General features: G+C 53.6%; 7 protein-coding genes across 7 annotated transcripts; 2 read left to right on the forward strand and 5 right to left on the reverse strand.

The window, feature by feature from the left end:
• Window positions 1–12: 12 nt before the first annotated feature.
• On the reverse strand, window positions 13–4167 carry QC764_602580 (uncharacterized protein). The gene is made up of 5 exons (XM_062948759.1): window positions 3272–4167; window positions 3134–3202; window positions 2329–3066; window positions 922–2274; window positions 13–864 (listed from the first exon to the last, which is right to left on the reverse strand). Exons 1-5 carry the CDS (start codon window positions 3289–3291, stop codon window positions 780–782), a joined length of 2265 nt encoding a protein of 754 aa, XP_062797486.1. The 5' UTR covers window positions 3292–4167; the 3' UTR covers window positions 13–779.
• Window positions 4168–4335: 168 nt separating this feature from the next.
• SSC1 (Hsp70 ATPase ssc1) lies at window positions 4336–6937 on the forward strand. Its single transcript, XM_062940938.1, has 3 exons — window positions 4336–4577; window positions 4693–4816; window positions 4887–6937. The coding sequence occupies exons 1-3, from the start codon at window positions 4551–4553 to the stop codon at window positions 6743–6745; spliced, it is 2010 nt and encodes a 669-aa protein (XP_062797487.1). The 5' UTR covers window positions 4336–4550; the 3' UTR covers window positions 6746–6937.
• FIO1 (iron transport multicopper oxidase Fio1) lies at window positions 5348–7542 on the reverse strand (the record flags this gene model as incomplete). Its single annotated transcript, XM_062940939.1, has 2 exons — window positions 5348–7366; window positions 7442–7542. 2 exons carry the CDS (start codon window positions 7540–7542, stop codon window positions 7243–7245), a joined length of 225 nt encoding a protein of 74 aa, XP_062797488.1. The 3' UTR covers window positions 5348–7242.
• Window positions 7543–7602: 60 nt separating this feature from the next.
• Window positions 7603–9135, reverse strand: QC764_0092760 (uncharacterized protein; the record flags this gene model as incomplete). The annotated part of the gene is made up of 4 exons (XM_062940940.1): window positions 7603–7630; window positions 7705–7904; window positions 8006–8660; window positions 8843–9135. 4 exons carry the CDS (start codon window positions 9133–9135, stop codon window positions 7603–7605), a joined length of 1176 nt encoding a protein of 391 aa, XP_062797489.1.
• A 74-nt stretch (window positions 9136–9209) lies between these two features.
• QC764_0092770 (uncharacterized protein) lies at window positions 9210–9556 on the reverse strand (the record flags this gene model as incomplete). Its single annotated transcript, XM_062940941.1, has 2 exons — window positions 9210–9258; window positions 9321–9556. The coding sequence occupies 2 exons, from the start codon at window positions 9554–9556 to the stop codon at window positions 9210–9212; spliced, it is 285 nt and encodes a 94-aa protein (XP_062797490.1).
• A 213-nt stretch (window positions 9557–9769) lies between these two features.
• Window positions 9770–12135, reverse strand: SRP68 (signal recognition particle subunit srp68; the record flags this gene model as incomplete). Its single annotated transcript, XM_062948758.1, has 3 exons — window positions 11593–12135; window positions 10376–11527; window positions 9770–10322 (listed from the first exon to the last, which is right to left on the reverse strand). Exons 1-3 carry the CDS (start codon window positions 11898–11900, stop codon window positions 9770–9772), a joined length of 2013 nt encoding a protein of 670 aa, XP_062797491.1. The 5' UTR covers window positions 11901–12135.
• Window positions 12136–12428: 293 nt separating this feature from the next.
• QC764_602530 (uncharacterized protein) lies at window positions 12429–16076 on the forward strand (the record flags this gene model as incomplete). Its single annotated transcript, XM_062948757.1, has 1 exon — window positions 12429–16076. One exon carries the CDS (start codon window positions 12429–12431, stop codon window positions 16074–16076), a length of 3648 nt encoding a protein of 1215 aa, XP_062797492.1.
• Window positions 16077–16804: the final 728 nt, after the last annotated feature.

Raw genomic sequence — 16804 nt, forward strand, 5'->3', positions numbered from 1 at the left:
TATCTAGGGGAGGGAAATATCACGCTAAATTTCATGGTCAACATGATCGTATCTCGAGAGTGACTTTGTCAACGTGCTCATGAATGCTGAGCGATATCAAATGGGATCAATGAACCATATATATATAACTACACACTTTCCCCCTCCAAGAAAGGGGCTTCGGTACAACAAACGGGGTAGACATTCAAAGCAAACATGTAAAAATAGAATAAAATTCTCCTCCCCCTTCGCCTTTTCCCTCTCTCAGCCTTGCTAATAATATTGTCCCCCCCTCTCATCACAATGTGTGTAGGTGGCCAATCTTGTTGAGCCCCTCCAATTCATTCCCCCTCCCTTCCTCCCTCATACAAGTTCAAATTCCTAGGTAAACAATAGTCCATTAATGCAGGAACTTTTCGTGTCCTCTCCCTTCCCCCCCAGTCACTCCCTCCCATTTTCGGAAAACAGGCTTGTAGGTGAACAGGTTCTAGAAAAGTTCGTGCGTAGGTGTTTGTGAGTAGCGCGTCCGTGTCGTGTCGTTATAATAGCCTATTTCGCTCCTGGCTCAAGTAGAATGTTGCCCCAGTCCCTCAGAAAATCCCAGACGCGATTGAAAGTGAAGAAAATGAAATCGCGATAACGCCGTCGAAAAGATCATATATGCAGCCTTTGCGTTCCTCATAACAAGCGAAAAACCCAAGCCAGAGAAAACATCAATTAAGTGAAATTAGAAGGTGTCCTGTCCTTGCCGAAAGAAACTGGGGACAAAGCTGTAAGATGACACACTGGATCGTCGAGACCTAGCGGAATTCCATGCTTGGGAAAAGCTTCCGACTCAGCTTGTTGATGTGGAATTCGTACACGCCACTCTCGGCGCCGACAAACCTGTTGACAGACAGTCAGCATGAAGCCATAACAAGACACCCGAAAAGCACAACTTACAAGACCTCACCGTCTTCGCTCCACGACAAGCCAGCTGTGTCATAGGGTTCCGGTCGGATATGGGACGGCACAATGGACCCAAACATGCGCCTCGTCGGGCTCTCCTCCAGCTCTCGCATCAGGTACGCTGCTCTAATACGCCGTTGCAGGTCAGTAAACGGGGCATCCTCAGAAGAGCTTGTGGTAGGGACATCCGCTGCGGTGAGCAGAGAAACAACAAGTTGGGGTGAGGGGCCGCCGTACAATGCCTCCACGTTGTCCCATCTGCTCGCAGAGGAAGCCGGGTTCGCGTTGGCCATCAGCCGCGCCACCAGCGCCCGCCGATCCGAAGTATCAATTCGAGAACCTGAAACAGGAGGACGCGACGAAAGGGGTGCTGCATACCGCCGTCTCTCTGCAATAAAGCTGCCGCCGGTGGCAGCAGCAGCAGTGTTGCTGGTACTGCTGTAACCTTCCCGCGCCGTGCGTGTCTGTTCCTCGCGCATGCGCAGGTTGTCGCGAAGCCGTTCCCTCTGGTCGCGAACGTTCCCAAGGAGATCGTCAACGGCACGAGAAACGCTCGCGCTACGGTCTCGTGTTCTCGCGGCACCAGGAGTCAAGGATGATCGTGAGCCTCGCTCAGCCCATGGGGATCTGCTGGTGCCCGCTCCGTTTCCCGCTCCGCTCCCAGCACCAGTACCAGTCCCCGTCCCCGTCCTCGATCCGCTACCGGTGCCGCTTTCATTGGCACCGCCGCTGTTCGATGTTGCCCTCGGAAAACTGGTCGACGACCCCCACCGTTCAGAGGCCCGCCGGCCACCCTCCACTGCTTCTAGGGCCACCATCTCACGCCTTCGGCTACCTTGAATGGCTTCCAGAACAACTGTCTCTTCAGGTGTTAGTGGTATGTTGTATCTCTCCAATGCTTCTCGTACATCTGGTCTCCGGCCCTGCCGCTCGCCAGCCAAGTCCAGGGTGCTGGAAAAGTTAGAAAGGATGTCACCTCTCTCACGCCGGAATTCCTCAATCAGACGAGGGTCAATAGTGTCTCGGTCCACCACCGGCAAGTGCTCAAAGTCATCGTCCTGGTCCAGGTACAGAATCTGCCTCTTGTCAAACCCGGTACGAATGTCTGCGATGCCTACCCTGCCCCGGTCCTCGGTCCAAGCCAGCAGATCGATAGGGCCTGGCGCAAAGGCCATATCACGCACGGCACCAAAGTCTTGGTTTGGTCGTGACGTGGTAAAAACAGCGCATACGGGATCGGCGGTTGCTACGTCAAGTGCCGCCACATCGAATACTGAGATGGTTCCGTACTGGGTTCCCACCGCAAGATATCTACCAGTACTCGAGAAACACAGTGCAAAACTGCCCCTGTTGTTCTGTTAGTATACACTCAAAGGCTCATGAATAAGGTTGGGTCTCGACCTGTTATCTGATCGGTCATCCTTGCTCTGGCTCTCCAACTGGATCTTTCTACATGGCGTCCACTCGTACAGCGGCTGGCCCGAAATGGAGAAGGAGATGCCTGCGGCTTGTGACTTCTTCAACCTCCTCTTGTGGATATAAAGATAGGGGTCGTCGCTAATGGCACACAGAAGCTGTCCGTCCGGGGAAATGACGGCGCGGTTCATAAAGTCGGGATACTTGATTTCGTCGAGTGTCTCCATGTTACACAGACTGGCAACAATAACGGTGCTATCGTTGTTGGCCAAAACGGCAACACCCTCGTCGTAAGCCCCCTTGCATGGCTTTTGCAATGTAGGTGTGAACCATAGAGTGATGCAGTTCACCCTATCTTTGCCACAATGCCTGCTCCGAGCCACTGAATTTTTGCCAGCATTCGCTCGGGTTGATCGGGACATGTCCAGCGGCATCCCAGCAGCTCGGTCGCGCAGATGTAGTTCGAGGAGTGTTTCGATATCGTCTTCGGCGCAAGGCTCGTCGACCCGGAAGGCACTGAAGGCGCCCTTCTCGCCTCCACAGCAGATCCAGCCATTGCGCGCTACCAGACACCTAGGTGGGAACGACAACCGTTTGACCGTCTCGGATTCGCCAGTCGTGGTGTTTAATCGTTGAACTGTTATGTGCCGCTCCCCCGCCACCAGCGGAAAGAAGACGGCATCTTGACCATGGACTCCAATAAGGGATCGCAATTGCCAATGCCTAGGATGTGCACAGTTGTATTAGACAGGTAGGACAAGGGCTGCTGGGGAAAAGACATTTGACATACTGCCACCGAACTGCAGTCCGATAGTGTCGTCGGGGCTTTGCTTGAATAAGATGCTCGGTGGAGTTGTAACTGCGGTTGCAGCCATCAGGTTAGCCATCGTCAAGCGCATTGTAGGTGTGTATTGGAGTTTGCCCTTACCCGTCGCGAGTGACAGCCATGGTTGCCGATGTCTTGGCGAGGATGTGCCACGGTGATGCGAACCATCAAATGGGGTGGTGGGCGATTTGGAAAAGCAAAGCAAAAGCAAGTGTCGCTGGCGATAATGGACAAGGTTGGGAGAGGCCTCTCAGATGACAGTCGTCATTGTCGAGAAGGCGGAGTAATTGCTTGGGTACGGGGTGGCTCGAGTGGTAAAAAGGCAAAGTTGAGAGGTCGAGGTCTGAACTGCTTGCAAGCTTAATGTTGCGTGCCGCTTGCTGCTGGTGCTGCTGCTTGTGCCTGTTGCTGCGTCGCGTAAAGTATAAAGGCCCCTCGCCACAATAGGTACAACTGACTGGAAGAAAGGCAAGCCCCACAAAGATGAGGGACGGCTGGCTGGGCTGGTCTTGGGGGACAGACAATAGGCATTAATAATAATGATGAGAAGAAGATATACAACTATGGCTTCTTTAAATACAGAGTACTAATATTCTTTGGTTGCTGGCAAAAGCCCGCAATTACCGTTCACAGGGCCAAGTACAACTGTGACGCAATCATCACCTTGGATGGTCTCCAACTGAACCGCTGCCGACAAAACAATTGATTGCGGGCTCGGACCAACAGCAGACGAAACCTCGGGGCTGCGATTGATTCTCCACCGTTCTCCCGACTGCCGTGGACAAAGCTCCATTGCGGGTGAGCGGCTTCGGAAGGTGACCCCAGTCAGCCCGGCCCTGATCGTGAAAAGCGAGCGCCGTGCCGAAAAATAGATGGGTATCGCCGGTATCACCGGACCTTGTCCGCAACAGCTTGCTTCTCCTCCACACTGAAACTGAGAAACTGAGAGGGTAATCTCCAGCACCGGGATGGCAATCACGGCGGTTTCATATACCAACGAAAACAAAAAAAAAACAAAAAAAAGTTCTGCGTCAAATGACTTGAAGAATAATTACACAATGGCTCGTCACGTGTCTCGCCGCCTTGTCCTCGTCTCCCCGGCTTTACGCGGGGGCATTTTCTCTAGAAATGGTCCGTGCTTTGCGGGTCCACCCGCTAGGCCGTGGGCGCTCTGCGAAATTTCCAACGCCTTCCAAGGTTCGATGACCGTGCTGCTCGAAATTTTTTGCCCAGTACAAAAGACCTTGCCTTGCCTTGCCGTCTTTTTTCCCTCCTCCCTGTTCCCCATCACCAATCCATACCCTCCCCCGCCGTCTGGTTTTTGCTTTCTGTTTCCTTCCCATCCTGTTCTCACAGGTTGTTTTGAATTGGATTCCTCAAGATGATGTCCACTCGTCTTTCCCGCACTGTAAGTAACCCCGCATCATCCGGATATCTGCTCATCGCAAAGCTCCAAACTGCTTCCCAAGAGCTCGAACCACCCATGCCAGACCACGAATTGTGCTGACCAGCCATGAATACAGCTTCCCAGAGCTTCCACAGTAGCTGCCCGTGCGGGTATGCTCAGGAGGACACCCGCCTTTGCCCAGAGGCGGTACGAGTCCACAGAGGAGAAGGTCAAGGGTGCCGTCATCGGTATCGATCTTGGTGAGTTTTTTCTCCTCCCCGACGGCTACGTCAGCAAACGGTCATGGATGCTAACAATTCGACTCTCTAGGCACAACAAACTCTGCTGTCGCCATCATGGAGGGCAAGACCCCCAAGATCATTGAGAACTCAGAAGGTGCCCGCACCACCCCATCAGTCGTTGCCTTCGCCGAGGATGGCGAGCGCCTCGTTGGTGTGGCGGCCAAGCGCCAGGCCGTTGTGAACCCAGAGAACACCCTCTTCGCCACCAAGCGGTTAATTGGTCGCAAGTTCACCGACGCCGAGGTTCAGAGAGATATCAAGGAGGTCCCATACAAGATCGTCCAGCACACCAACGGTGACGCCTGGGTTGAGGCTCGTGGCCAGAAGTACTCGCCATCTCAGATTGGTGGCTTTGTCCTCAACAAGATGAAGGAGACCGCCGAGGCCTACCTCAGCAAGCCCGTCAAGAACGCCGTTGTTACCGTCCCCGCCTACTTCAACGACTCCCAGCGTCAGGCCACCAAGGATGCTGGTCAGATTGCCGGCCTCAACGTTCTCCGTGTCGTCAATGAGCCCACTGCCGCTGCTCTCGCCTACGGTCTTGAGAAGGAGGCTGACCGCGTTGTCGCTGTCTACGATCTTGGCGGTGGTACTTTCGATATCTCCGTTCTCGAGATCCAGAACGGTGTCTTCGAGGTCAAGTCCACCAACGGTGACACCCATCTTGGTGGTGAGGATTTTGATATCTCTCTCGTCCGCCACATCGTTCAGCAGTTCAAGAAGGACTCCAACATTGATCTCACCGGTGACCGCATGGCCATCCAGAGAATCCGCGAGGCCGCTGAGAAGGCCAAGATCGAGCTTTCTTCTTCCCTCCAGACCGACATCAACCTTCCCTTCATCACTGCTGATGCCTCCGGTCCCAAGCACATCAACATCAAGCTTTCCCGTGCTCAGCTCGAGTCCATGATGGATCCCCTTATCAAGCGCACCGTTGAGCCCGTCCGAAAGGCTCTCAAGGATGCCAACCTCCAGGCCAAGGACATCCAGGAGGTTATCCTCGTCGGTGGTATGACCCGCATGCCCAAGGTTGCCGAGTCCGTCAAGAGCATCTTCGGCCGTGACCCTGCCAAGTCCGTCAACCCCGATGAGGCTGTCGCCATTGGTGCCGCCGTCCAGGGTGCTGTTCTCTCCGGTGAGGTCAAGGACCTCCTCCTTCTCGATGTCACTCCCCTCTCCCTCGGTATCGAGACCCTCGGCGGTGTCTTCACCCGTTTGATCAACCGCAACACCACCATCCCCACCAAGAAGTCTCAGGTCTTCTCCACTGCCGCTGATTTCCAGACTGCCGTCGAGATCAAGGTCTACCAGGGTGAGCGTGAGCTTGTCCGTGACAACAAGCTCCTCGGCAACTTCCAGCTTGTCGGCATCCCCCCTGCCCACCGTGGTGTCCCCCAGATCGAGGTTACCTTCGACATTGACGCCGATTCCATCGTCCACGTCCACGCCAAGGACAAGTCCACCAACAAGGACCAGTCCATCACCATTGCCTCCGGCTCTGGTCTCTCCGACTCTGAGATTCAGCAGATGGTTGAGGAGTCTGAGAAGTATGCTGAGCAGGACAAGGAGCGCAAGGCCGTCATTGAGACTGCCAACCGTGCCGACTCCGTCCTCACTGATACCGAGAAGGCTCTCAACGAGTATGCCGACAAGCTCGACAAGACTGAGGCCGACCAGATCCGTGAGAAGATCACCTCTCTCCGTGAGTTCGTCACCAAGTCTCAGTCTGGTGAGAGCACCGCCACCGCCGCCGAGATCAAGGAGAAGACCGATGAGCTCCAGATGGCTTCCCTTAACCTCTTTGACAAGATGCACAAGGCCCGCAACGAGGCTGGCGAGTCCACCTCCAGCACCGAGGGCGAGAAGAAGGACGAGCCCAAGGCCTAAGCGTCTTCTGTCTCTTAATCACTATACCCCACATATTTTCCTTTCACATGTCTGATTAGGTTGGAGAGGCTACTCCAGTGTATTCTTGTACTCATATATCTCGGTTTTTCGGAGGCTCGCGAGGCTTATCCGGTGTGTTTATTCATGCAGACGGCGGATGGCGTTTTGAGCATCAAAAAACTTTGGCCTGCTTTTGATTTTTTTCACTTGGGGGCAGGAATCATCTTACGAATTCTGACGACTAAGATGGGGTCGGGAAATGGGACGGGAAATTGAGGGAAGGGGTTTTCCCTCTCGGATCACAAAACAAAGAGGGTCGCATTGTGTGTATTTGTATATACACGGTCCACACACGATACCATCACAATATAATTGGGAAATCCCCCCTCATATGTACATTAGTTGTTATGGTTTGGAAATGAATGAAGAGAGTTTTCGAATACCAAGTTTTCCACGCGCGAGTTTTGTGTGTTTTCTGTCATGTCGTCTTGGTGTGTCTACCTGTAATCGGAGCAAAAGCTTATGGAGAGTTGTTTGGTGGATGGGTTCATGTCGTGGACGAGGTGCTTTAGGTCGTCGGGGCGTTCGAGGAAGGTGAGGAGCATGCCTGCTTCCATGTGCCTGTTTGTAAAAAGAAGGGGTTAATGAGGTGTGTGTGTAAGGGGGAGTGGGATAGGTAGGTAGGTATGTATGTACCAAGCTATGTGGCAGTGAAGAGCCCAGATACCGGGGTTGTCGGCCAGGAAGTGGATCACGACGTGGGAGAGGCCTGGGATGGTGAGGGTGTCGCGGCGCATGGGGTTGGGGAGGTTCCATGGTGTGTTGGGGTTTGTGCCACCGGAGAACTCGCCTGGGCCTCAGGCTACGATTTGGAAGGTGTGCCCGCTGTTTTTGGGGGTTAGTGATTTTGGGGTTAGTGATTTTGGTGTTTGGGCTGGGGGGAGGAAGGGGGGAAGTACTGGAGATGGAAAGGGTGCTCCATTATGTCGCGGCTGTTGATTGCTATCTGGACTGTCTTGTTTGGGTCGGGGAGGAAGAGGACTTGTTGGTTGAGGGGGAAGTTGTAGTTGTTGTAGCTGCCGGGGTCGGAGCCGGAGTCAAGGGTTTGGGGGAGGGATAGCCAGAGTTGGGCGCTGTGGGGGAGGGGGGAGTAGGAGGTCTGATATTGCGTAGGTAGGTACCCAATTAGTCGTCCGTGAGCACTAGAGAAAAACGATGGAAGGAGGGACAACATATCCTGTTGATAAAGATCCTATTCACCGGCCCGGCTTGCTGAAACTGAAAGTTGATCTGGTGGGTGTTTCTCGAGGGGTGTGCCGTGTCTGGTGGGAAGGCGGCCATTTTGCGGATTGGGACGGGGAGGTTGAATGGGGGGTTGGTGCAGTTCTGTGGGATGTCCACCACCGGCTTTATGTTTTGTGGGAGGGATGAGTTGGGGTTTGGGGAGTAGGATAAGAGGGCTGTGCCTTGGTGGTTGACGCTTTCGAGTATTTCGCTCGTGTATGGGACATAAGGGAGGAAACACGATTTTGGTATGGTGGCTCTCATGACGAAAGATCCGGTGGTGGTGGAGTGAATTGGGGAGACGAGGACGGAGTACCGCTGACCGATGTTGAGATGGATTCCTGGAACGGTGATCGGCTCGACTTCTACCCCGTCGATCTCGATGATGGTCAGGTAAGGGTGGGAGTCAATTGTGAAGTAGAGGTATGTGAAGGAGGAGTGGTTGATTAAGCGGAAGCGGGTGGTGGTGTTGGGCATGGGGGTGGTGAACTGCCTGCTGGAGGGTTCACAGATCGGGGGCATGAATGATGACCAGGTTGACGAGGTGAAGTTGCAGTTTGTGAAGACGGCGAGGCCGTTGATGAGAATGACGTCGGGAAGGGTTCGACGCCTGGCATTGACGGGGACCATGCTGAGGAGGGCTGGAGTTAGCTTTCCAATAGGTCCTCCCCGTAGGCGTGGAAGCTGCCTCCCATGAAAACTATTCTTTCTGCCGCGATGTCGACGTCAGGGGGCAGTCTCTCGTCTGGGTCGTGGACTACGATCGGTCCGTAGAGGCCGTCGGTGTATTGAACTTTGGAATGAGCGTGATACCAGAACGTGCCTCGCTGGTCGATGATTTCAAACTCGTATGTGAAGCTCTTGGCGGGTGGTATCGCACACTGAGATATCCCTGCCACGCCATCCATCCAGGTGGTGTTTCGTTGATGGATCCCATGCCAGTTTATGGTCGTGCTTTCGTCCCAAATGAGATTGTTGACCTTGACTCTCACAATGTCACCCGTGCTGACCTCGATAAGCGGCCCTGGACTTTGCCCATTGACGAGCACCATCTTCTTCCACACCCCTGACGGAGCCTCCCGCCTGCGAGTGACATCAAAACTCATATTCCCTCAGCCTCTGCTTCCCAGACTCGACCTTGAAACCGGTCTGCAAATTGAGTTCAGTGGTGTTCACCAGTTTATCCAGTGGTATAGAGCTTGATAGCTTCCACGCTGCTATGATGAATGCTATGATGAATGTCAGTAAGAAGACTAGAAATGCCCATACCAATACTTATCCAACCTCTAACAGGATTCTCCGGCATATAAGTAGCCACGTCGCCGCTGCTGGTTGTTCCTCTCTCGATGTCGATAGTTCATGGCCGGGTGTTTGCAGCTTCGAGTACTCATCGGCATCATGTTTCTCGTCCTCCACTGAAGAAATCGAGTCCCTGCCGGCATAGTTCAAATTGCGGTCCTTTTCACTGTCGAAAATGATATTGGAAGCGGAAGGGCGCAAAAGACTTTGAACATAGTTTCCCGACATGTTGAAACCAATCACCGGAGATCATAGCATTCACGAAAAACGGCTTGTCAACTGGAAAGAAATGCCTTGTCAATTTCTCTTTGAAGAGACACATGGTCATGTTATTGTCATCATCTACCATCCCTAGGTCAGCGAGCGCGACGCGAGGAATGCGCTCCCGTCCTGTGGCATTATCGTTCTATCAAAATCGCTAGGCCATGCATGTTCCTTAAATCACCTTCCAAAACCAAACCAGCCCCTCTTCTGCGGCTTTGCTTCTGGTTCTGGCTCCTTCTTAGTCCCCTTGCTCTTATCCTGAACAGCAGCCGCTGGGCGTTGTTGTTGTTGTTGTTGTTGTTGTTGTTGTTTGGCAGGATACTCGATGTAGTTCCACGCAACATCCAAAAACAGGGGCTTGACAGGGATAGGCTCAAGTTGAGGAGGATAAGTGACAATGTTGTTCAGATCGACACCGCCTGTTGGGTAGTTGAAGAGCTGGGAAGACAGCGGTTTACCAGCGCCGCCGGTCTGCGAAGCACTCGCCGACTTGTTCAAGCTGTGAATCTCAACCAGAGCGCGGGACCGCTGAAGCTCCCCACCGAGAATGTCTCGGAGCAACCCAGCGTGTTGGCTCGTGACTTGAATGTTCCTTGGCGCTGGCTTGCCATCATCACTGCCAGACAGAGCTGGAAGGGCGGCGGTACACTGATCGAGCGCATGCTTGACCAAGGCAAGTGCGTTGACGGTATTTCCAGCAATGGCATGAGATCTGGATATTGCGAGGCACCTTTGGGTTATGTTAGCTTTCATTGATAAATTGAACCGGCACTGGATACTCACTTAAGAGCGGTAAAGTATTGCGATGTGGCCTCGAGCTGAGCGGAAAGCTCCTGGTCGTTTGCAACACCAGGCAGCTCCTTGATAGACTCAACACTCTGAAGGATACCGTCGTACAACACGACCTTCTCCTTCAACTTGGCAATCTGTCTGCCAGGGGTGAGATCTCTGCCCTTTTGCTCGAGAGCCTCCTCGGCTTGCTCTTGCTCTTGCTCTTGCTTCTTCTTTTTCTTGCTAGGGGCACCAAAGTTCAACCGCGCTCCATCGTCCTGACCAATCAAGGCACGGTTGCGTCCAATGCGCCAGCTGATCATTTCGAAATTGACAGCAGTCCTGGTGATCTGGAGGCTCTGCATGCGAGAATCGCTCTGTGGGACACCCTCAGACTTGAGCTCATCGATGGCCTGCTTGGTAGCATCGACAGCATCCTGGCTTGTCACCAAGATATCATCATATGCCCCAGCAAGCTCTCTGGGAGCCAAGGACCCGGCTGACGACAGCTTGTCAGCCAGCTTTGCCTTTTCCGCACCCACCGCAGCCCAAGCAATAGCGATTGCAGCGTCCTCAATCTTGACCTCACGTCCACGCCAGGTGAGCGTTGCAGGAGCGCCTCCAGCTCCCTGCTTCGCATCCGCATCACCGTGCTGCAAAACGGCGGGATTCTGTTTCTCAATGTGCGCCGCGAGCTCTGGGCCAGCATGTTGGAAGTACTTTAGCGCAATTTCGGCAATGGGCTGCGTCCGTGGGATCTGGGCTTGGTAGGCAGCATACCGAATCGACGGGTCGATGGTTTCGGACAGGAGGTCTTTGAAGATGTCGTTTTTAGCCGAGGTAGAAAGCGCACTGTAGATGATACGGTCGACGGAGTAGCTCTTCAGGCAAGGCTCCCAGTGCTGTTTCTCAAATAGCGCAGCACCCCTGAGCAAAGCAGCATATGCGCGGGCCTCGAGGATGTCGATAGAGCTCGCGCCGCTCGCGGTTTGGGTGAGAACTTCGGCCAGTTGTTCGGCAGTTCGAGCTCCCTTTTCCAGACGAGAAACAATATGCGACCGGGTCTTTCCACCAATGCCCTTCGTCTCAACCGAGTGCGCCGCCTTGACGGCCATGGCATCGGCCCATGTTCGTTCGGCTGTCAGAAGCTGGAGGTGGATATAGCTGACAGGCAATGGGAAGTTAGCAATGTAATGATCGCAGTTCAACATGGAGAGTCAATGGCATACTCATGGTCCTCGGCAACCTGTTCAGCAGTGACCTGGTTCCTGGGGTGAAATGTGCCCCGTTTCTTGGTCGCAATGTTCAGCTTCTTGCGGCAGTTGAGTATCTTTTTGGAGAGCGAGGTATGGTAGGTAGAGTAGTCGCCGTAGAGAAGGGCCTTCTCCCGGTGGGAAACGACAAACTTGGTGATATCCATCCCGGCTGTCCCTGTCGTCGATGTCGCCGGTGTTGTGATTTGTGTTGAGGCTCTGGCCCAGGAGGTAACGGGTAACGGTGTTAGCACCGACACAGGAGTGGGGCTAATTTTTGACATCGACTTGGGCTCCCACGCTGTGGATTTTAGTTTGTGCCCCGCAGTGTATGGCCCAAGCTCCCAATGGTAACAGCCCCGTACCGTACCGTATTTCGGGTGCTCCCCCACTAGAAGCTTGCGCCGAACATCAGCCCAGTGAGTTGCTGCGTGCTCCACCCCAGTTGAAGATGGTTGACAGCGCCATCCAAATTTTTTGACGACTTTTTTGGAGAACGACGCCACATTCAAACACCCACCGTCCGTCCCTACCTCGATTCCAGCACCAGCTCTCTGTGCTGCGACCTCCCCGGCCCTCCAATTTGCAATTTTTCTTAGGACCAGTCCTGGGGATACGCCCTTCTCAACATGACGTATCGCGCAGGAGCGCAGTTTCTTCCTCACCACCACGAAGTATAGATACAACTGGTTTCGGCTTCGATTAACCCCCGACGAGCCCGAACAAGACGAACTGTTGGTTGTAGGGCTGTGGATGATGTGCTCAGACCCTCGTGGGGTTTTGGATCCGAGACAGAGTTGACACCTGCGACGATGCTAGAGAGGGCGGCGACTACCCTCGAGCCGTGCAGCAGCCTCCAACGAATTCTCCCCTCCGCCAGACATTGCTTGCAGACCCGCCGCCAGCTCCATACGGCATTTTGGCAGCATGGAGCCTACGACTTTGAGCTTTTCGATGCGTGCCAGGCCATCCTGCGCGCTCCTCGGTCCGAACCCGCCCCGACCCGACCTTCGTCCAGAAACAAGCAAACTCCGGAGCCCATAATGGCTTCGGTATTCTTGCTCGACTTCCTGTACCCGAGGGGTGCCGTGGCTATGCTGCGGAGGATGTATCCAGTCTTGCCGAAACGACTCGAACCAATAGCAAAGGTCCACCAACCATTTTCTCGGCTGTTCATGTCTTCATATCAGGACCGAAATCAAGGGCCACCAAGCTCCCAGGTAGGCGCCCGAGGGCCGCCAGACCAGACGCAGACGCAGTATTACGAGGAGGATGGGGAGGCAAGGTTTCAGGCGCCGAGCTGGGAGGAAAATGATGCAGAGGTCTGGACTTTGGAAGACTACAAACGACTCCCAGCTGTCGAGCGACTGGAAGTTTTCATTGACAACAAAACATTTCGCGGAAACTATGAGAGAATTTGGGAGACTTTCGCTGAGCTGAGTCCGGAAGTGCAGATGCACTTTCGACCAAAAGTCATTCGCGCATTGGCAACCTCGGCCCGCCCCTTGGAAGCGTGGAGGGTTCAGGAGTTGTTTGCGGTGTATGATGTAGAGGAGTGGACAGAGGAGAATGTTTTGGCCCAGATACGAGCAGACCTCGTTACTGGAAACCTGACCTCGGCTCTTGCGGTTTTCAAGGCTGGGTTGGAGCTGCATGGCTATGGTCAACCGCTCGACTTGCTCGTTGCGTATGGCATCTCGGCCAATAACTGGGACTTGGTGATGAAGGCTTGGAGAATGTACACTGAAGTTTTCACAACTGGTGTTGATGTGCCTGTTGCCTGGTTATCGCTGCCAGCCGAGCCCGCCATGAGTGGTGGGACCAAGGTCAACCGCTCAGGCGAGTTTTCTGCCGATCTACTAGCTGAAGCTCCCACAAACACGGTTCATCAGGGTGGTGATGTTCCCGCCTCAATGAGATCGGGTAGTGGGCAGTGGAACTACGTTTCTACACCCGCCGTGAAGTATACCCAGCTATCCACGATATCAGACTTGCCTGCTCGAATTCGACACCATTTTTCGAAGCTCTCCAAGGCACATCAAAAACTGCCCAAAGAACAACGGCCTTTGAGAGGGCTATTCCGGCATGTGGCGAGGAACTCATTGCATCTATTTCAGCCTACAGTTGCCGAGTTGATTCTGGATCATGCTGCGGATTCAGCCTCCTACGAAGCGTACATCGTCCATCTCGCAGAGCAAGGCCGGGTGAAAGAGGCCGAGCAGCAGTACATGAGATATAGATCTCTGAAAGATTTGAAACCACGGGCCGCCGTCTTGCATGCCATAGTGCCCGCCTATTACCCCGACCATGTGCAAGGCATGGAACGTTTGCGCGAGGATTGGTACCGGGGCTATCCCCACCCAGATGAAGTGGCATACAAAAAGTTCCTCACATACTACGCCAAGAGGGGCGATCTAAGGTCTTTTCTGAGCATGACCAAGGAATATGAGGAGCACTACGATCCCAATCTCCAAAAAGACCCCATGTATGTTCGGACACTCATGCATGCCCATGCGGTACGTGGAGACCCCGATTCTGCTCGGCTCGTCATGGAGGATGCTGCCGAGACTTTGGGCTATCAGCCTGGTCGCATGGAGCAGAATATCTTGTTGAAGGCTTACTACAATGAGGGTGACTACGATGCCGCTCTCGATCTCTTCTCACGCATGTGGGAGATGAACAATGTGGATCAGTACGCTCTGACGACGGTGATGAAGAACGCCGGCTGGAGAGGTGATCTTTCCTTCGTTCTCGAGCTTTTCGCAATGGCCAAGGAACGCAACATCCCCTTCTCGCTTACCATGATGACCTGCTTGGTTGAGGCCTATTGTAAAAACGATCGTTATAGCGAGGCCGAAAACCTTGCTATCGACATCACAAAGGAGAACAAGCTCGAAGGGGACTATGTTCACATGTGGAACTTGCTCATCCGTTTCAACGCCAAACGTCGAGATTTGTCGGCCGTCAACCGCCTTTTGGGGGCCATGTCACAGCGAAATGTCACGTACAACCAAGACACATACAGCGGCCTTCTCCTGACTCTTCTCTACTGCCGCCAAGCACACCACGCCATGCATCTGCTCCACGTTGCCCGGACGCAGAGTGGCTTCGAACCGACTGCTCACCACTACACGCTTCTCATTGCCGCCTTCATGTACAGTGGCGAACCGATCATGGCGCAAAAGATTCTCAAGATGATGAAGGACATGAACTTTCCCCAGTCAGCCAAGCTCATGGCAACTGCCATCAGCGTCCTCAGCAGATACGAGGATATCCCACCAGCCTTGAGACACGAGAATGATGCCCGTGGCTATCTCAGAAGAGCACTGAATTACTTCTACCAGGTCCTCGACCTGGAGAGAAAGGGCTCTCCCGACGCGCGGCGTGACATGATCAACATCTACTCCAAGATGACCTTTGTCCTGACCCAAATGCGGCGGTTCACCACCATCAAGGACATCATCGCCCTTCACAATGCGCGATGGCCGCGGCAGTCGACCTTGCAGAAAGTCCCGCTCAAGCTGCTCCACGACATCATGCTGGCAGACTTTCACGAGGGGAACTATGACCGACTGCAAGAGACGTGGGATATCATCCTTGAGCGCACGGTCAAGCGCGGCATGTCGGTCATGGCTCAGGCGGGTCCGATGTCTCAGGAGGATCAAAAGGTCATGGTGGCGCAAAAGTATAGGTTGTGCGACCCCCTCAAGACGATGCAGAGGTTTTATCTCGAGAGTGAGGATGCTGATGGGCTTATCAACCTCATCGACACTGTCAGGGCGAAGGGGTTTGAGCTCGACAGCAAAAACTGGAATTACTACGTCCAGGGTCTTGCCAGGCTGAAGCGGTGGCGATTAGCCTTTTCGATTTGCGAGGATAGGTTGATGGGTCAGTGGCTTGGCTGGCAGACGGACAGGGCGGCGAATATGGAGATGTGGAAGCTACCTGTGGAGGTGAGGCGGTTGGCTAGCGATCCGAAGAGGCCGAGGCCGATTGCACACACGCTGTTTATTCTTGCGAAGGAGTATATGGACCTGGAGAAGATCACGCCCTGGTCGAATGATGCGTTGAGGGAGTTTAGGTTGATCAAGAAGAGCGCGCCGAGGGTGGTGCAGGCTATTACGAACATTGCGGCAGGGCATCCGTTGGAGAGGGAGATTTTTGGGGATGATGAGGGGTATAGGAGCCGGTTGAAGTATGTGCCTCCGCCTCTGGAGAGGAGGGGGAGGAGGAGGAGGGAGTTAGTCGGGGAGGAGGGGGAGGAGGAGATGAAGAAGAGGAAGGCGGAGGCGCAGAAGGCTGCGCTGGCGAGGCAGCAGGCCATGATTAGGAGGATGGCGGAACGGATTGCTGCTGAGCAGGTTGCTAAAGAGCAGGCTGGGGAGGTTGAGTGGGAGGAAAGAAATGGGGAGGAGGAGGAGGAGGAGGAGGAGGAGGAGGAGGGGGAGGATGAGTACTAAAATGGGTGGTGTATGATATGGATGGGAGGGGAGAGGTCTGTATACTATGTCTATATCTTGCATTTTGCACATATCCAAGAGAGGGCGGTGGGGCGTCTGCATGATGTTTATGGTTTTTTGAAGGTCGGTATATTCTTTTTTTGGTTATGATGGTGGGCTGGTACATGATGACTCTACTCGAAGAAGCTCTTGAACATGTAGACAAATCTCATAGAAGGAGGATAGGTAGGTACATGGGCAGGTGAAAAATAAGACTTGAACATAGTAGTGGTGTAATTACCTGTATAAGCGTTTACTGCATTTTTGCCTGCCGGAATTATCCGGACTTTTTTGCAGAGTGGGTCATCACTTTATGCCACATTCAACCTGCTTTCTCTTCCCTGTCCGACCGCGTGCGTGGTTGATTGATGGCTGCGACTCGACGCGACAAGTGGTTGCTTGCCAAAAAAAGAAAAAGTAATTTGCTGGAGGGACATCGAACATTGACAACGACAACGACAACAACAACAACAACCACACGAGCGCAAGCATTTTACCCAATTCTGAAGGGAGTGAATTTTCGGTCAGATTTTCGATTGAGCAAAAAATATTAATAGCATACACTTTTTTCCCCCCCGGAATACCTGGGCAAACTATTCTCAGAACCAGAGCAAACAACCGACTACCACCACCGCTTGCGTAAAACCGAACCAGCAACACCACACCCACGGCGCAAACTCGGGATAGGA

This window comes from Podospora pseudoanserina, chromosome 6, assembly GCF_035222485.1.
Source record: "Podospora pseudoanserina strain CBS 124.78 chromosome 6, whole genome shotgun sequence".
Taxonomy (NCBI): Eukaryota; Fungi; Ascomycota; class Sordariomycetes; order Sordariales; family Podosporaceae; genus Podospora; species Podospora pseudoanserina.

Coding starts and splice junctions, on each gene's coding strand:
- QC764_602580 (XM_062948759.1), bottom strand. CDS start 3,291: ATGGCTGTCACTCGCGACGG. Junction 3,067..3,133: donor CGGACTGCAGTTCGGTGGCA/GTATGTCAAATG, acceptor TGCACATCCTAG/GCATTGGCAATTGCGATCCC. Junction 865..921: donor AGCGAAGACGGTGAGGTCTT/GTAAGTTGTGCT, acceptor GTCTGTCAACAG/GTTTGTCGGCGCCGAGAGTG.
- SSC1 (XM_062940938.1), top strand. CDS start 4,551: ATGATGTCCACTCGTCTTTCCCGCACT. Junction 4,578..4,692: donor CCACTCGTCTTTCCCGCACT/GTAAGTAACCCC, acceptor CCATGAATACAG/CTTCCCAGAGCTTCCACAGT. Junction 4,817..4,886: donor CGTCATCGGTATCGATCTTG/GTGAGTTTTTTC, acceptor TCGACTCTCTAG/GCACAACAAACTCTGCTGTC.